This window comes from Hyperolius riggenbachi, chromosome 5 (assembly GCF_040937935.1).
Source record: "Hyperolius riggenbachi isolate aHypRig1 chromosome 5, aHypRig1.pri, whole genome shotgun sequence".
Classification (NCBI taxonomy): Eukaryota; Metazoa; Chordata; class Amphibia; order Anura; family Hyperoliidae; genus Hyperolius; species Hyperolius riggenbachi.
Genome location: NC_090650.1, coordinates 399,594,260 through 399,611,483, shown reverse-complemented (window position 1 = coordinate 399,611,483; position 17,224 = coordinate 399,594,260). Strand labels below are relative to the sequence as shown.

The following is a 17,224-nucleotide window of genomic DNA, read 5'->3' as shown; positions in this document are numbered from 1 at the left end:
TTCAGTTTTAATATAACTTGGACGTCTATTTAAAAAAAGCTGAGGGCTAATTGGGTGCCAAGATTGCCATTATTTCAATATCTTTAATAATATTTAAGTAACATCTAAGCGTCTGGAACTTGCCTGCTACTGTTACAGGCGATTGCCTAAAACTATCAAATCTAACCTCCCCCTATCACTAACCCTCCCATTATTATGCCTAACACCCATTTCTAACCCTATTGCCTAATGCTGGGTACACAGGATGCAATTTCCTGTCCGATAGACGGGTAATCTGACTGGAAGTTGCATAGTGTGTACATGTCCAAACTGCTCCTCATTGATAACAGGATTGATTTTTCCATGTTAACTTTGGACAGTTGATCCCATTAAGGAACGGGAGCAGATTGGACATGACAGAAATAATCGTCTGCTTCCCGTTGATCTAACGGAAAAAATAGCATCGTGTGTACCCAGCATAACACTAACCCTCCTATTACTAAGCCTAACACTAACCCTCCTGGTACCACAGAGATAACGGTACTCAGCCATTGCATATAGCCTATGACATTACACAGCTACACCTGCCCTGCCATGTGACGCGAGTTTGTGTTTTTTAACCTTATTTGATTGTAAATAATCATAGGTCAGTCTAGAGCAGGGGTGTCAAACTCAAATACAATGTGGGCTGAAATTGAACACTGGGACCAAGTCACGGGCCAACCTCCATGTCTACTGGCCACCTTCCTCCCTTATAAAGTACTCTGGTGTCTAGTGGCTCTCCTCCAACCCCTATACAGTTCCCCGGTGTCTAGTGGTCCTCCCTCCCCTATACAGGTACCCAGTGTCCCCCACCCTCCCCTATACAGTTCCTAGTATTTAGTGCTTTCCTATTGCCTTCCCCATATGACTCCCCTGGTGAGCTAGGGCTTCACCTCCAATATAGCTTCCCTGATGGTCTAGAGTGGGCCAAACATAATGCAAAGTTGGAAACCACTTGGGGGGCCAAATTTAATGCCCCTGGGGGACAGATTTGGCCCACGGGCCAGAGTTTGACATGTATGGTCTAGAGCAGAGGTCCCCAAACTTTTGGGTCGAGGGCTGGGTCAACATACTTCAGACTGCTGAGGGGCAGTGATATACATGAAATGATGTAGAAGTCTATGCGGGCTAGACAATATTTAAAGATGTAGCTGACCACACCTATAAGTAATACATTTTGTGTGTGTGGGGCCGGTAAAAAAGCTTCAGGGGGCCACATTCGGCCCACAGGCCTTAGTTTGAGGACCACTGGTCTAGAGGGAGCCTCTGACTTGTTTTAATTCAGAGAACAATCATACAGGAGCAAGGGACAGGCCACACTGGACAGAGTATAGGTTCCGTGGTTTCTGAATTCTTTTTGAGAAGCTAATGAAAAAAAACATTGCACTGTCCAAAATTTGTGGCTAGTGTTACACTTTATGGTATTGCGCATCCTTCATGTTGTGCAATTCTCCTCCATCACAATATCTTGGGTTTCCACCACAACATTTCCAGCAATGTCCTCCTGACGTTTCTGCTGATCTCCTCTCTGGTGAAGACAAATAGTCTCCCAGCGATATGGCGGCAGGACGGGGATCACATCTGCGGCTGAGGGAACGGATTGAGGTTAAGCAGAATTGTTGTTTTAGATATTGTTCCTGTGAATGTTATAAATCTTCCAGAGAAAAATAATTGCTTAATAATTTGTAGCCGTCCGTTGACAGCGATCCCGCGAGGGGGAATGTGCGATGCGGCTTCGCTGAAAGTGACCCGACCACAAAACTCGGGAAAGAGTTAGAAAAATATCTCTATTGTTTGTGTATTTCTTGTTTCAGTCTGTAAAATCGTGATTATGATTTATTTGCCTGTTATAAGTCAAGAGTCACAGTCTATAAAACTCTTTTTACTTAAAATGAACCACTAAAATTCCATCCGTCTGACAGTGGAGAAACTTAGCACTGGTGAGCAGTCTGATGCCCACGTTTTTTCTCCACCATGTGAATCTGAGATCTGATCTATTGGCAAACCAGTGGCATAACTACAATTCATGCCCCCCCCCCCCCCAGCGAAACTTTGATGGCCCCCCTCAATGTTCACACCCTTTTTCCTTGTCTCCCCTTGGGGCCCTTCATGGCCTTGGGGCCCATCTCACAAGGGTTATAAAACACGTGTGACCATCATGATCTTCACACCCATAACAAATGTAGGCACAAAAAGACCTGATCTGTAAAGTCCCCTGTATCAGAAACGTTTAAAATGAGAGGAGGCAGAGGTGGACTTACCTCCTCCAAGCAGACACACACGAGTGTTGTGTATATTCAAAACAACAAAAATGTATTTATATACTCCAGAAAGTGCAAGTGCAACGCGTTTTGCATGCATCTCCTGCTTCATCAGGCAATAGAAACAGAGCATAAAACTCAAATAGGTCTAGTGCAGTGATGGCTAACCTTTCAGAGGCCGAGTGCCCAAACTGCGACCTAACATCGACTTTTTTTTGTATCTCCGAGTGCCACTGGGGGGCGATGGGCGTGGCCATGATATTGTATGGGTGGAGCTAACATAATGATGTAACAGCGAGGCATAAGAAAGCAGTGTTTCCGCCATGATGTGGTGAAAGGAGGATTCGCATCATGGGTGTGCAGAAACTGTATGATGCTATTTATACCCGCCGTAACCCCAAAGCAGCAAATATAGCCAACTATGACCATTAAGGGCTCATTCACACTATGTGCTGCGCTGTCAGTTTTGACGCAACGCACATAATGTAAGATTCATATGGTAACATGAAAGTCAATAGACTTCCATGTTACCATTCACACTACAGGTGTGTGTTCCCACGCGTTACGTTGTAACGCATCTGGAAACATTTTAACGCACAACGCATACGTTTCCCTGATGGGTACAGCTGCCGACGTCCACGCTTTAGCGCACCACAATGTGCATTCCGTGCGATCACTGTGCGTTGGCAGCGCATGCATGAAATCGCATTCGTGCATACGTTCTGTAGTGTGAATGAGCCCTTAATAATAAATGCAGCAAGTTACCCCAGACACCAGAAAATAAACGCAATGTGTGCAACATTTCAGCAGAAAATCATGCAATGTGGGCCACATTGCACCAGAAAACAAACGCAGTGGGCCACATTTCACCAGAAAATAAACGCAGTGGGCAGCATTTCACCAGAAAACAAACAGTGGGCAGCATTTCACCAGAAAATAAACGCAGTGGGCCACATTTCACCAGAAAACAAACGCAGTGGGCCACATTTCACCAGAAAACAAACGCAGCGGGCAGCATTTCACCAGAAAACAAACGCAGTGGGCCACATTTCACCAGAAAACAAACGCAGCGGGTAGCATTTCACCAGAAAACAAACGCAGTGGGCCACATTTCACCAGAAAACAAACGCAGCGGGCAGCATTTCACCAGAAAACAAACGCAGAGGGTAGCATTTCACCAGCAAACAAACGCAGTGGGCCACATTTCACCAGAAAACAAACGCAGAGGGTAGCATTTCACCAGCAAACAAACGCAGTGGGCCACATTTCACCAGAAAGCAAACGCAGTGGGCCACATTTCACCAGAAAAACGCAGTGGGCCACATTTCACCAGAAAACAAACACAGCGGGCAGCATGTCACAGGACATAAACACAATGTGACAAAACATTTTACCAGAAAATAACACAGTGGGCCGCATTTTACCTGAAAAAAAAAAGTAATATACTCACCTGACAGAAGTCTTCTCTCTCGGCTGGGCTCTGGCGCGCATCTCCCCCGGACGTTCCTACTGCAGTCTCCCGTGCTGCCGCTGACAGGCAGAGTGCAGGGCTACGGGAAGATGGCGCCCGAAGCCCTGTACTGAAGACACAAATAGTCTCCAGTACAGGGCTTCGGCAGCCATCTTGCCGTAGCTCTGGTCTGCCTCCCGGGAGACTGCGGGGCTGCGGGATATGAACTGGTGCGGCGGCGTCTAGTAGACGCTGCGGCCAGTTCATAAGCAGCGGTGGCGTGCCAGCAGATTAGGCTACACGTGCCGGGCCCGGCACACGTGCCATAGGTTCGCCACCGCTGGTCTAGTGCAAAGCTCAACGCCTATTGCCTGATGAAACGGCAGATGCACGCGAAATGCGTTGCACTTGCACTTTCTGGATTATAAAATAATTTTTTGTTGTTTTGAATATAGACAACACTCGTGTGTGTGTCTGCATGGAGGAGGTAAGTCCATCTCTGCCTCTTCTCTCTCGTTTTAAACGTTTTAGAATATTTTATCCTTTTGGCGCCTTTGTCTGCTTATACAGTTCCTAAGTCCACCCTTGGTGGAGGGGTGTTGCCCCTTATTTCCTATCTACAGAGAGCGACTTCTTAATCCTGAGTGGGGGTACAAGCCTAATCTCCACATCTGCTGATATAGTGGTTACCTGGACGGTAACCCATGTTTGTGAGAATAAGTAGATACTTGTCATATCCACATACCAGTACACACTACACTATATTGGGCTCTCGGTGTCTCTATTCTGTGTTCCCTTGTATCAGAGGAAGGGCAGGTTAGTAGTTGGGGCTCCTCACAGCTCTGGGCGCCCCTGCAATTGCAGGTGCTGCTCCCCTCTGGTTTGCCTCTGTGGCAAACTGTTATATTTTTCCTAATAAAACAACGTTGAGTCCAACAGGGTTTTTAGGGGCCATTCTGTATTATTTGTTGCCTAAGGGTGCCCACCGCCCATACAATACTCAAAATTGCGAGCCATTTGACTCTTTGATTTGCAAATTTTATTGAATCGGAAGAGAATCTGTGCCACAGCATGGCCGTCCAATTGATCTTTAGATCAATTTCCATCCAAAATCTGTCTAATTGATCCATATCACAACCGACAGACATCCGGACGGTGGCCCCCCCAAGTGTATAAGTATGTGTGTGTGTGTGTCCATGCCCATGTGCAGAGTAAAATCTCACCTCTCCAGCGGCACATGTGTGACATCACTACATGCGCCAAGTCACGTGGTACCGGTGCTCTCAGTGATGCCAAAAACCAGAGGAGGACAGAAGTCATGACCAGCGGAGAGGTGAGACTTTAAATCACTGAGCACGGGTGGAGAGCAGGGGCATAACTAGAAATCACTGTGCCCCCCTATGAAACAGTGCATGAGGGGAGAGCATTGGCCACCTACAGCGGCAGGAGGGGGGCCCACTTCCCCTCTCCCTCACCTCGAGCACTCCCTTCAGCGTTCGCCCATCTAGCATTAATCGGCAGCAAGCGGGCAGGAACAGGGAATGCGGACATACCTCTTCTGCGTTCCAAGCGACGGAGGTCCTATCTTCTCGGCAACAGTGACTTACGCTACTTCCTGATAAACAGGAAGTAGCATCAAGCACTTACAGAGAACTTCCGTCACGTGGAACTCGGAAGTATGCCTGCATTCACTGTTCCTGCCCACTTGCTGTTGTCAATGCTGGTGGGGCAAGCGCTGAAGAGAGAGCCTGAGGTGAGGGAGGCCAATGCTTTCCCCTCATGCGCTGCGAACCCCCTCCTGCCACCGGAAATGGCCCAGGGTGGGTCCCCCCATGGCTGCATCCCTTGCAGCCACTATTGTTTTGCCCCTGGTGGGGAGGGTTGGACTTACAAACATCCAAGGGTATCTGCGGGCCTCAGGTAGTAGTCTAATTCACACAGGTAGTCACAGAATGAGGGCCCATCAAACCTCATAAAACTCGACCAATCATGTGTTTGCCCGGTGCACTTGACAAAGGGCGTGTAGACACATAAGGGCATAGAGGAGGACACAAGGGGGACACAAAGGGGCATAGAGGAGGACACAAGTGGGACACAAAGGGGCATAGTAGAGGACACCAGGAGGACAGAGGTGGACACTGGAAGACACAAGGGGGACAGAGGAGGACACAGGGAGACACAAGAGGTACAAAGGGGGCTTAATCCACAAGATGCCCCTTCACCATGGATGCACCAGGTTTAGTATATATACTTCTTCCCTTGGTTTTTGTGCTCTAAAGGAGCATCTTATAGTCCGAAAAATACGGTAGATGACGAAGTATGTAATTGTTCTAGCAGGCACCTGTCCTATCTTGTCTGCATTAAGTCTTAGTTCATGTGCACCCTCACTGTTCTGTGGCTGCGTAGACCCTGTCAGATTCAGAGTCATTTGCTTCTGGGAAACAGGAAAATTTGGGCGCCTGCAGCTAATGGATAATTTGGGCACTAATGCTAATGTTGGCTATTGGGCGCCAAAAGCAGAAATTTGGCGTCTCAATAAATATCGTTTGAAAATTAGAATTGATAGTTTTTGAAATTTGCATTGTTTTGAGAACATTAGAACTTGATAGTTTGTAAAAGTTTTATCATTTTGTAAATTAGAAAGTTATAGTGTTCAAAATATTTTTTGTTTTTGATCATTATCGTTTTGAAATCGATCATTTTGAAAATCATGAGATTAGGGAGGGTGGTTTTAGGATTAGGCATCAGGAATTGGTTTTAGGGTTAAGCATCAAGAAGGGGAGTTTTAGGGTTAGGTGTCAGGAAGTGGGGGGTTTAGGGTTAGGCGTCAGGAAGGGGGGTTTAGGGTTAGGAGTCAGGAAGGGGGGGTTAGGGTTAGGCATCAGGAAGGGGGGTTTTAGGGTTAGGCGTCAGGACGGGAGGGTCTCAGGGTTAGGCGTCAGTAAGGGGAGTTTTAGGGTCAGGTGTCAGGAGGGGGGTAGCATTAGGCATCAGGAGGGGGGATTTAGGATTAGTTGTCAGGAAGTGGGGGTCTTAGGGTAAACTGTCAGAATGGGGAGTTTTAGGGTTAGGCATCAGGAAGGGGGGTGTTCGGATTAGGCGTCAGGATGAGGGGTTTTAGGGTTAGGCGTAAAGAAGGGGGGTTTAGGGTTAGGTGTCAGGAAGCTGGGGTCTTAGGGTTAGGTGTCAGGAAGAAGAGTTTTAGGGTTAGGCATCAGGAAGTGGGGGGGGGGGTTAGGGCTAGGCGTCAGGAAGGAAGGGTCTCAGTGTTAGACGTCAGGAAGGGGGGTTTTAAGGTTAAGCATTGGAGAAGAAGGTTTTGTGTGAGAGTAGGGTTGGGTTTATTAGTTGCAAAATATCGGTAACATTTACCGATGTTTTACTATCGTCATTACCTCTGTAAATATTTTTTAATTTTCATTTGGCGCCCAATTCACAATTTATTGGTATTTATTGTTTAAACTTATATTGGCTTCACCCGACACCCATTTTGCACCTCTATTTCAAGCACGCTGGTTCTCTACCTCAGGTTATATATACAGAATCCTTAGCTTAGCCATCACTGGTGACATGGACCAGAGGTCCTCATAAAAGACAATTTTCTGACTTTTGGACTAATTAAATAGTTATCATGTTAATTTACTTTATTTTTTAGGTTAGTTTATCTGTCTCTGGCTGTCCACGATGTTTGGTACCATTGAAATAACGGTTACTCACCCCGACATTAGGAGTCATTAGCGTGATATCTCATGACTTTTAAAGATAAGCCAGGGAAGTCCACGGTTTGCAGTGATAAGTGGAGGATGTTGGGGGTAACGAAAGGGAATTTCCTGGTGGAAGTTGACTTTCTCTCTCTGAACTGACCAGTGAGGCAATACGCTGTTATAGCCTCCACTGAACCCGTCAGGCTGTGCTTAGGAAAAGACTTACAACGCTTCCACCCACCAATTTAATGGAACTGTAGTTAAAGGGAACCTTAAAGGGACTCCGAGCACCTCTCATGGGCATACCTTTAAAGAGACTCCGACCAGTCCTGCAAAGTACTTAAGATGATGCATACCTTTGTGTAACTTGTACTCTCCTCTTTCATTTGATGCCTGAATCGCCGGTTTACACCAAATAGTTTTCGTTCTATTTCAATTTAAAAATCGCAGCTGCCATCTTGGCTATGTTATAACTTCCGGGTCACCCTTGTCTTCTCTGTTAAAGAAGTGCTTCACTGAATGAAGCAGGAAGAGGAAGTGACATGCATGGCCATTGCAAGAGGCTCCTCCAGAGGGGTCATAGCACGACTTTGTTGGAAGTCGTCTGGCTTAAAGGCATGCTCATGAGAGGTGCTCGGAGACCCTTTAAGTGACATGTGACATGATGAGATAGACATTTGTATGCCAAGCATACAAACTACATATTCCGTGTTCATGTTCCTTTTCTTCTTTCTCTGCCAGAAAGAGTTAATATTCAGCTATGCAACAGCTTTTCTCTAGTCAGGACTCAGTCAGACTATAGCCTCCCTCACTGATAAGGAATTACAGACACAAAACACTTGAGAATGGCTTCTAAGAGCGGAGGATAGATTAAAAAAAAAGGTCAATAGTTCATATATTCTAGCTCTTTGAGGCACATAAACACTGTGTCACTGAGCAGAGGAACAACAATAACTCTACTTTAAGTTTTTTAACATAACACTATGGAATATCTAAAAAAAAAAAGTAATTTTTAAGAGTAGGAGGATAGATACAATCATTTCTCTCATGCATTTATTTTCACTTAAGGTTCATTTTAACTCGCTAGACATCCTGCCTTTATTATAGGCGTCCGAAAATGATCATAACCAGCAACTTCTCAGTATGTGATATATCACTTTATTATTATTATTTAGAATTATTATTTTTTTATTTCTATAGTGCCAGCATATTCCATGGCACTGTAGCTTATCAGTCCTTGCTATTAAATTGCAGTAACAAGCGTATTGCATTTTATTATGCATCTGCGATGATATGTATGAGTATATTGTGGCGTAGTACGTATGGATCTGTATTATGTAACTCCCCCATTGTTCAGCTTGTATCACTGGCTGAGCTCTTTGATGTCGGTATGAGTTATCGGACCGTGAAAGATAAACACAAATCTCCCTCTGTGAGGCCAGAACACCATTAAGAGGCCACTAATGAAACCTTTGCTTTCCCTCAGCTTGACATAAGCTGATTTGTGAATTATTTTGTCTGTATTCGTGATTATTTTTCTTCCACCTAATGACTTCAAACATTGACGTCTTGGCTGCAGTGTAAGTGGTGGCGTTCCTGGTCGTGTCAGTAAAAATAAATAGGTGAGCGGACATGAAAAGGGCGCGGCAGCTACTGGCAGAAGAGGAGATCCCGGAGGCCGTATGCTCTGCTGCAATAATAAAGCATCTCTGATGAGGCCACAGCAGCTGATCCTGGCTGCTGTCCAGACAGTGGTGTGTCATCACTGCCAGCCATTTACCTGTCATCTCTCAGCAGTTACTACACTGCCAGAGTGTCTGGTTTCCATTAGACAGGTGGCGGGAGATTAGCAGGACACACTGGGCCTTAATGACTGAAACATGAACCAGTCCATGAGTATCACCTATAATTAGCAATAGATTTAGTTTAAAATAAACAAAATAAAACAATAAAGGCCTCTAAGTACAGTACAGTATTATGGAAGTGGAGAGAATACCCAAAGATAAATATGCACAGGATGAGGCCAGTCAGGCCACTACCAAGTGACGATCATATGTGGGGAAGATCCAGCTTACTGCAAGGAGCCCAAATAAGTTGCACCCCAATTACTGTAATGCTCTAATAAAGAGAGGCGCTCCAAGTTTTTCTGACTACAAAATAACGGCACGGTTATCGCCCTGAGGAAGTGGCCGTGCACCTATGAAACACGTTGCCTGTGCAAAAAAAATCTATCTTTATTTACATTTTGGTTGTGTCGTTTGAGAGGTCCAGGAGCTCTGAGACATAGTTACATAGTTACATAGTTATTTTGGTTGAAAAAAGACATACGTCCATCGAGTTCAACCAGTATAAAGTACAACACCAGCCTGCTCCCTCACATATCCCTGTTGATCCAGAGGAAGGCGAAAAAACCCTTACAAGGCATGGTCCAATTAGCCCCTAAAGGGAAAAATTCCTTCCCGACTCCAGATGGCAATCAGATAAAATCCCTGGATCAACATCATTAGGCATTACCTAGTAATTGTAGCCATGGATGTCTTTCAACGCAAGGAAAGCATCTAAGCCCCCTTTAAATGCAGGTATAGAGTTTGCCATAACGACTTCCTGTGGCAATGCATTCCACATCTTAATCACTCTTACTGTAAAGAACCCTTTCCTAAATAAATGGTTAAAACGTTTTTCCTCCATGCGCAGATCATGTCCTCTAGTCCTTTGAGAAGGCCTAGGGACAAAAAGCTCATCCGCCAAGCTTTTATATTGCTCTCTGATGTATTTATACATGTTAATTAGATCCCCTCTAAGGCGTCTTTTCTCTAGACTAAATAAACCCAGTTTATCTAACTGGGTCTGAGACAGTCAGAGGGTGGAGAAACAAAACAAAGTTTATAGTGAACACACGTCCCTGATGCAGTTTACTCTATGTGGCCCCATACGCCAGGTCCAGTAACTGCATACTGACCTACAAGAACAACTGCCATTATTCTATGTCTCAGGTTTGTCCACCATTTGTCTGCTGGTCTATAAAAAAAAAAAAATATATAATAACTTATAAAAAAAAAATTCTTTATAAAAACAGGGACTGTCTAAACTTTTCTGTTCAAAATCAAGGATGTTGGTCATGGGAATGCACGTGTACACGTCATAATTCAAATAACAGCGCCTAATTTGGACTGTAATTAGAGACACCCACACACTTACTTGCCATTTATAGGTTGTGGCTATTTGGTTTACAGAACATGAACTACAAATATAATAAAACCATATTAATAAACCTCAAACCAAGTGCTTGCTTGGTCTCATGACTCAAGCAACCCCCACAAGTTAACACCATCTGTGCCATTGTCTAGATGTAAGACTGATGTGAGGTAACTGAAGCTAATTGTGATTGGAAGAGCACCTCCGGAGGGAAAATTGGATCATCCAGTCACGGGTATCTACCGCTTCGCAGCTACCACAATAGAAATGATTCTGAATTCTTTTTGATATGCGCGACAAGGGATGTGGTGGGGGAGTGGTAAGAGATTTGACAGCGGCGTACCTTAAAGTGTTCCTCTTTCTTATCTCAAATGTTGGAAGTATTCCATATTTACTGCAGTAACCACATAAGCTCACCAATTGCAACTAGATGAATCCATGTGACTCCTTCCTCCCTTACATACAACCTAGCTCATTAGCTAATAATACCAATTATATTAACCGCTTCCGGACCAGCAGTCTTTGGCCCCTTAAAGAGCAGAGACGTATGGGGTAGAAAACAGGGCTCATCAACGTCACGCCGCACTGACCCATCTCTCTCACCATTGGTCACGCTCTCCTGTCTTTGAAGTCCACTCATTCTGCTGTCGGTATGACAGCAGAGCTCCATGAGCCGGTCAAACTGAATTCATTGGCTCCTGATCCTGTGATCACTGTGAGACAATCACAGTGATCACAGGGTCAGGCGCCAATTAACTTAGATCCTGACCGGCTCACAGAGCTCTGCTGTCATACCAACAGAGGAGCGACTGGGCTGCAGCGGTGTGATCAGCGGGCACATGCGGCATGGTAATTTAAAATCTACACCCTGGCAGGGATAACCGGTCCCAAACAGGGCGTAGATTTCTATTGGCAAGATCCAGAAGTAGTTAATAATCTCTGCTTCTGAACAGAGGTCAGACAGATGATGTCTTCAAGACCCTGTTTATATGCAGAGGTTGCTGTGAACTAGAACATGATGGACTCTGAAGGGTTCATTGAATTTATGTTGCACTACATGGTCACATCCCCTCCTACCACTTGCTGTCAGGTATATGATTGCTGAATGGTGCGGCTGGAGGATATTTTGCCTTTAGTTAAATTTTCCTGTATCACTGAAGGGTAGCAGTTGTTGCAGCTGAGCAGTGTTGTTACAGGGCCGGTGATGTGCTGGTAATTAATGTTGCTGGCTCTCCTGGTGAGGACAGAGGATGCTGACACCCTCCGGGGCCGCACAGGACTTCCTTCAGCGCTCTGGGAACTGTTTGTTTTGATTTGGGTGAAAAATGAGAGTGGCTGAGCCCTTCATACACAACATGTCCAATGAAATGATCGTTAATCATCACATGATATAATTAGGAGAAGAAAGCACAGAGCATGATAGAACTACCATTAAATATCCATCATTTCAAGGAAAATCTATGTAGATGTCTCCTTCATGTGTGCCCGGCCAGTGGAGGTCCCTCTGTATAAATGTCTCCATCATGTGTGCCCGGCCAGTGGAGGTCCCTCTGTATAAATGTCTCCATCATGTGTGCCCGGCCAGTGGAGGTCCCTCTGTATAAATGTCTCCATCATGTGTGCCCGGCCAGTGGAGGTCCCTCTGTATAAATGTCTCCATCATGTGTGCCCGGCCAGTGGAGGTCCCTCTGTATAAATGTCTCCATCATGTGTGCCCGGCCAGTGGAGGTCCCTCTGTATAAATGTCTCCATCATGTGTGCCCGGCCAGTGGAGGTCCCTCTGTATAAATGTCTCCATCATGTGTGCCCGGCCAGTGGAGGTCCCTCTGTATAAATGTCTCCATCATGTGTGCCCGGCCAGTGGAGGTCCCTCTGTATAAATGTCTCCATCATGTGTGCCTGGCCAGTGAAGGTCCCTCTGTATAGATGTCTCCTTACTGTAGCGATTTTCAACCGGGGTTCCGCGGAACACTGGGGTTCCGTGAGAGTTCCCCAGTGGTTCCGCGGCATTTTCTCTCTTCTACAGGACAAATCGGTCCCACTTTCCCCTTCCGTGGGACAAAATATTCCCACTTGTCCTCTGATGCGACCGGCGGATTAATTAAATCCGCGGCGCATCACGCTGCTCTCCTATAGGCCAGTTTTCACGCCCTTCAGTGTTACGTACGAGAGCGAGCGTGGTGGACGTAAGGAGACAGCCAGCTGCGATCAAGATGGCAGCGAGCGGAGAGAAGACGGCAGCGAGCGGAGAGGAATCGGCAGCGAGCGGAGAGGAATCGGAGAGAGGCCATCACGGGGTGAGTATGACTTTCACTGCACGGCTGATAGGTTGAGGCTGCACGGGACTCCAGGGGCAGTTTGTTTCTTCCCCCCACACACTGACGCCTCCTATTCTTGCCTACCTTTATTGGAAACACCTATGCCTGCCTACCTATGGGAACAAATGTCTGGCTACCTTTACAGGGGGCACCGATTACTGCCTGCTTATACTGGGAACACCTATGTCTGTACCTATACTTACTGGGAACACCTATGTCTGCACCTATACTGGTAACCCCTATGCCTAGTTACCTATACTGGGGGCCCTATTCCTGCCTACCTATACTGGTAACCCCTAAGCCTAGTTATCTATACTGGGGGCCCCTATTCCTGCCTGCCTATACTGGGAACACCTATGTCTGCACCTACACTGGTAACCCCTATGCCTAGTTACCTATACTGGGGGCCCTATTCCTGCCTACCTATATTGGGAACACCTATGTCTGCACCTATACTGGTAACCCCTATGCCTAGTTACCTATACTGGGGGCCCCTATGCCTGGTTACCTGTACTGGGGGTCCATAATTCTGCCTACCTATACTGGGAGCACCTATGTCTGGTTACCTATACTGGGGCCCCCTGTTCATTGGTGCAATTTCTATGTGGGTGATTGGTACATTGTATATGGGGGTGATTAATGCATTTATGTGAGCTGATTACTGCATTTGCTATGGTAGTAGATTGCTGCATTTTATATGTGGGGTGCTTGCTACATTGTATATGGGGGTGATTAATGCATTTATTATGTGAGATGATTACTGCTTTTGCTGTGGTAGTAGATTGGTGCAATTTCTATGTGGGGTGATTTGTGATGGCGAGGTTTCTCTGCATCATTTTCATGCAGGGGTTCCCTGAGATTTTAAAAAAAGGTTAACGGTTCCTTGGCCCAAAACAGGTTGAGAAAGGCTGCCTTACTGTGTGCCCGGCCAATGGAGGTCCATCTGTACAGATGTCTCCATCCTGTGTGCTCGGCCAGTGGAGGTCCCTCTGTATGGATGTCTCCTTCCTGTGTGCCTGGCCAGTAGAGGTCCCTCTGTAAACTTGTCTCCCTCCTGTGTGCTCAACCAGTGGAGGTCCCTCTGTATAGATGTCTCCATCATGTGTGCTCAACCACTGGAGGTCCCTCTGTATAGATGTCTCCATCCTGTGTGCCGGCCAGCAGAGGTCCCTCTATATAGAGGTCTCCTTCCTGTGTGCCTGATCTGTGAAGGTCCCTCTGTATAGATGTCTCCTTACTGTGTGCCCGGCCAGTTGTGGTCTCTCTGTATCGAGGTCTCCTTCCTGTGTGCCCGGCCAGTGGAGGTCCCTCTGTATAGATGTCTCCTTCCTGTGTGCCCGGCCAGTGGAGGCCCTTCTGTATGGATGGCTCCATCCTATGTGCCCGGCCAGTGGAGGTCCCTCTGTATAAATGTCTCCATCCTGTATGCCCAGCCAGCGGATGCCTCTCTGTATAAATGTCTCCTTCCTGTGTGCCCAGCTAGTGGAGGTCCCATTGTATATCTCCTTCCTGTGTGCCCAGTTAGTGGAGGTCCCATTGTATAAATAGCTCCTTCCTGTGTGCCCAGCTAGCAGAGGTCCCTCTGTATAAATGTCCCCATCTCACTGATCACTGGTTATTCACGCCATCTACAGTCTGCAGTTGCATCCAGCCATATGCCCCGTCCGGCTTGAGCAATACTCCGGTAGACTTCACGTGGCCGCGCTGTTGAATACTTCCACCTTTCATCCAGCCGATTGCAGCCACAGACCTGCCGCCCAGTTGGTTCAAAGCCTCCTCCCCACCTACATGTTTCGCTCGATGACTCAAGCTTTCTCAACGCAAATTTAAGAATTTTTTTTGCACCCTTTGTATAGATGTCTACATCCTGTGTTCCCATCCAGCAGAGATCCCTCTATACTATAGAGGTGTCTCCATCCTGTGTTCCCTCCTGTGGAGGTCCCTCTGTATAGATGTCTCCATCTTGTGTGCCCGGCATATGTACATTCCTCTTTAGTTTCTACCTTGAATATAGTGATATTAGTAGATAGGCTCCATTCAGAATTTGAGCTGTTCAGTGAGCTATTTCCAGTCATGTGCTCTCTGCATAAAATCCCATCATTGTGTGACTGTACTGTGCTCAGCTGACCTCTCCTGTCTTCTGTCTCTTCCAGATTATACCTGAAAGGCCACAGCGGGACGGCCGGGAAGCAGAGCAGTCTTATTCTACACGGGGCTGATTTCAGCACAAAAGACGCGGATAATGACAACTGTATGTGCAAGTGTGCGCTCATGCTGACTGGAGGTAGGTGTAAAGTGTAGGAGGGGCTTATCCACTCATGTCTCATGTGTACTCTTCATGTATTCTGGAAATGGAACCAGTCATATTCAGGAGGAAGTACATTTGATTGGCGCAGTTTCAAGCTGCAATATTTGCATTAGATTTGCATGCAAGCTGGAATTATTTTCATTCCATTGGCCATCTCTGGAAGTGACATTCCATCTCCTGGAACTCAGCCTCAGTCTCTGTGGATCAAAAGATTCTGCCAGTATCTTGTGTGTCTTACCTGTTGGGACACTTTTGAACTATAAGTGGTTATTTAGCTGCCCTATGCAAGACCCCCATAGCCGCTCCTTCCTCTTAAAGTGCATACAATCATATTTTCTATAAGATCACTTAGAATGAAAGAAAAAGTTAATGTTTAATAGATCCACAAAACATCCAACTTGTGATGATATCTAAACTAGTAGCGATCGTGTGTATGAAAAAAATCTGCCACACAGATCGACCATTTTCCGAAGGAAACAATTGAAAATACGATCATACATGATCAATTGGGCCCACCAACTTCTCTGTTTTCATAAGATACAATATAAAAAATCTGATTGAAAATAAAGATTGATCACCGTTAGTGGACATACACACACACGCGTGCGCACACATGCCGCTGACTGATTAAGATCAAAAAATGTGTTATCAGAATTTTTAAGGCCAGCTGTGTTCTTATTAATAGTTAAATACAGCCCCAGGACGCCTATGAGGCGGGGTGAGGCAGTTTTCTCAGGCGGTGGAAGTGTGTGTGTGTGTGGGGGGGGGGGGGGGCTGCGCCCTCCTGAATGTGGGAGGCGGCAGCTCTGAACTGGAGGGGCGCAGTATCAGGCAGCAAGCGATGACTCCCCTCCTTCCGTGTTCCAGCGCTGCATTCCACTGCTCATCACTTCCTTTAATGCCGCCCACTAGTATAGACCCCGCCCTCCCCAGCTCTGTGCCTGCTGCCCCCCTTCCTGGCTTCTACCCCCTCCAGGCTACCTATACTGGGGGGGGGGGGCAGCATCCTCACAAGTTTGCCTCAGGTGGCAAAAAGTCTAGAACTGGCACTGGTTAAGTATGAGAAGCAGATACTGTGTAGTGAAACAGCTCAAATAACATAACATTGTGAGGCCCATATGCAATTAACTTTTCTCCTGAGTTTTCTCCTAAAAGATAATTTTTCAACACCTTTTTAAATTAACTTTTCAGCACTTTGCAGTTGAAAAAGTACCAAAAAGTAGATGAAACATGCTATCAATATTATTTTGAGTATTGTCTAGCTTGCTGTTGGTTTAAAAAGCATTTTATTTACAAGGTGTGAAAATATCACCTAGGAAAAAACTCAGGAGAAAGTTAAAGGGACTCCGATGAGTAAATAAAAACAAAATTGGAACTTACCTGGGGCTTTCTCCAGCCCACCGTAGGTCGGGAGGTCCCCCGGCGTCCTCCTGGCTCCTCTCTGGGTCCCTCCGCAGAAATCACGACCAGCGACAGCGGGGCCGAGTGTTGGGCTGACACTTCCTGAACGATGACGCTTAGAAAACCGTGCGTGCGCAGTACTGTCACGCCGGCCACCGTGATGACGCAAAGCGGTCGGCGTGATGACGACGAGCGTGGCCGTTCAGGAAGTGTCAGCCCGACACGTGTCGCCGGTCGTGATTTCTGCGGAGGGACCCAGAGAGGAGCCATGAGGACGCCGGGGGACCTCCCGATCTACGGTGGGCTGGAGAAAGCCCCAGGTAAGTTCCAATTTTGTTTTTATTTACTCCTCGGAGTCCCTTTAATTGCATATGGGCCCTAGTCTATTAAAAGGAATGAAGTAGATAGTTCATAACCAGTGAACAGCAAGTAGAAACATAACAGAATTAGTAGTGGCTCGATAGTGTACCATTTAAGGGCACTGGCTTTAAAATAAGGGGCCAGAGTTCAAGTCCTGCAGAAAAGGATTAAGATGAAATGGGGCCCTAGGCAAGATAGCAGTTTTT

At 46.3% G+C, this 17,224-nt stretch overlaps 1 protein-coding gene across 3 annotated transcripts in view; it reads left to right on the top strand.

Moving 5' to 3' along the window:
* Positions 1 to 17,224, top strand: part of ANGPT1 (angiopoietin 1) — a 354,139-nt gene that overhangs the window by 317,715 nt on the left and 19,200 nt on the right. For all 3 annotated transcript variants that reach the window (XM_068237917.1, XM_068237916.1, XM_068237915.1), the window contains one exon: positions 15,103 to 15,233. In XM_068237917.1, the coding sequence (XP_068094018.1) occupies positions 15,103 to 15,233 (131 nt within the window). The remainder of the gene's footprint in view (positions 1 to 15,102; positions 15,234 to 17,224) is intronic.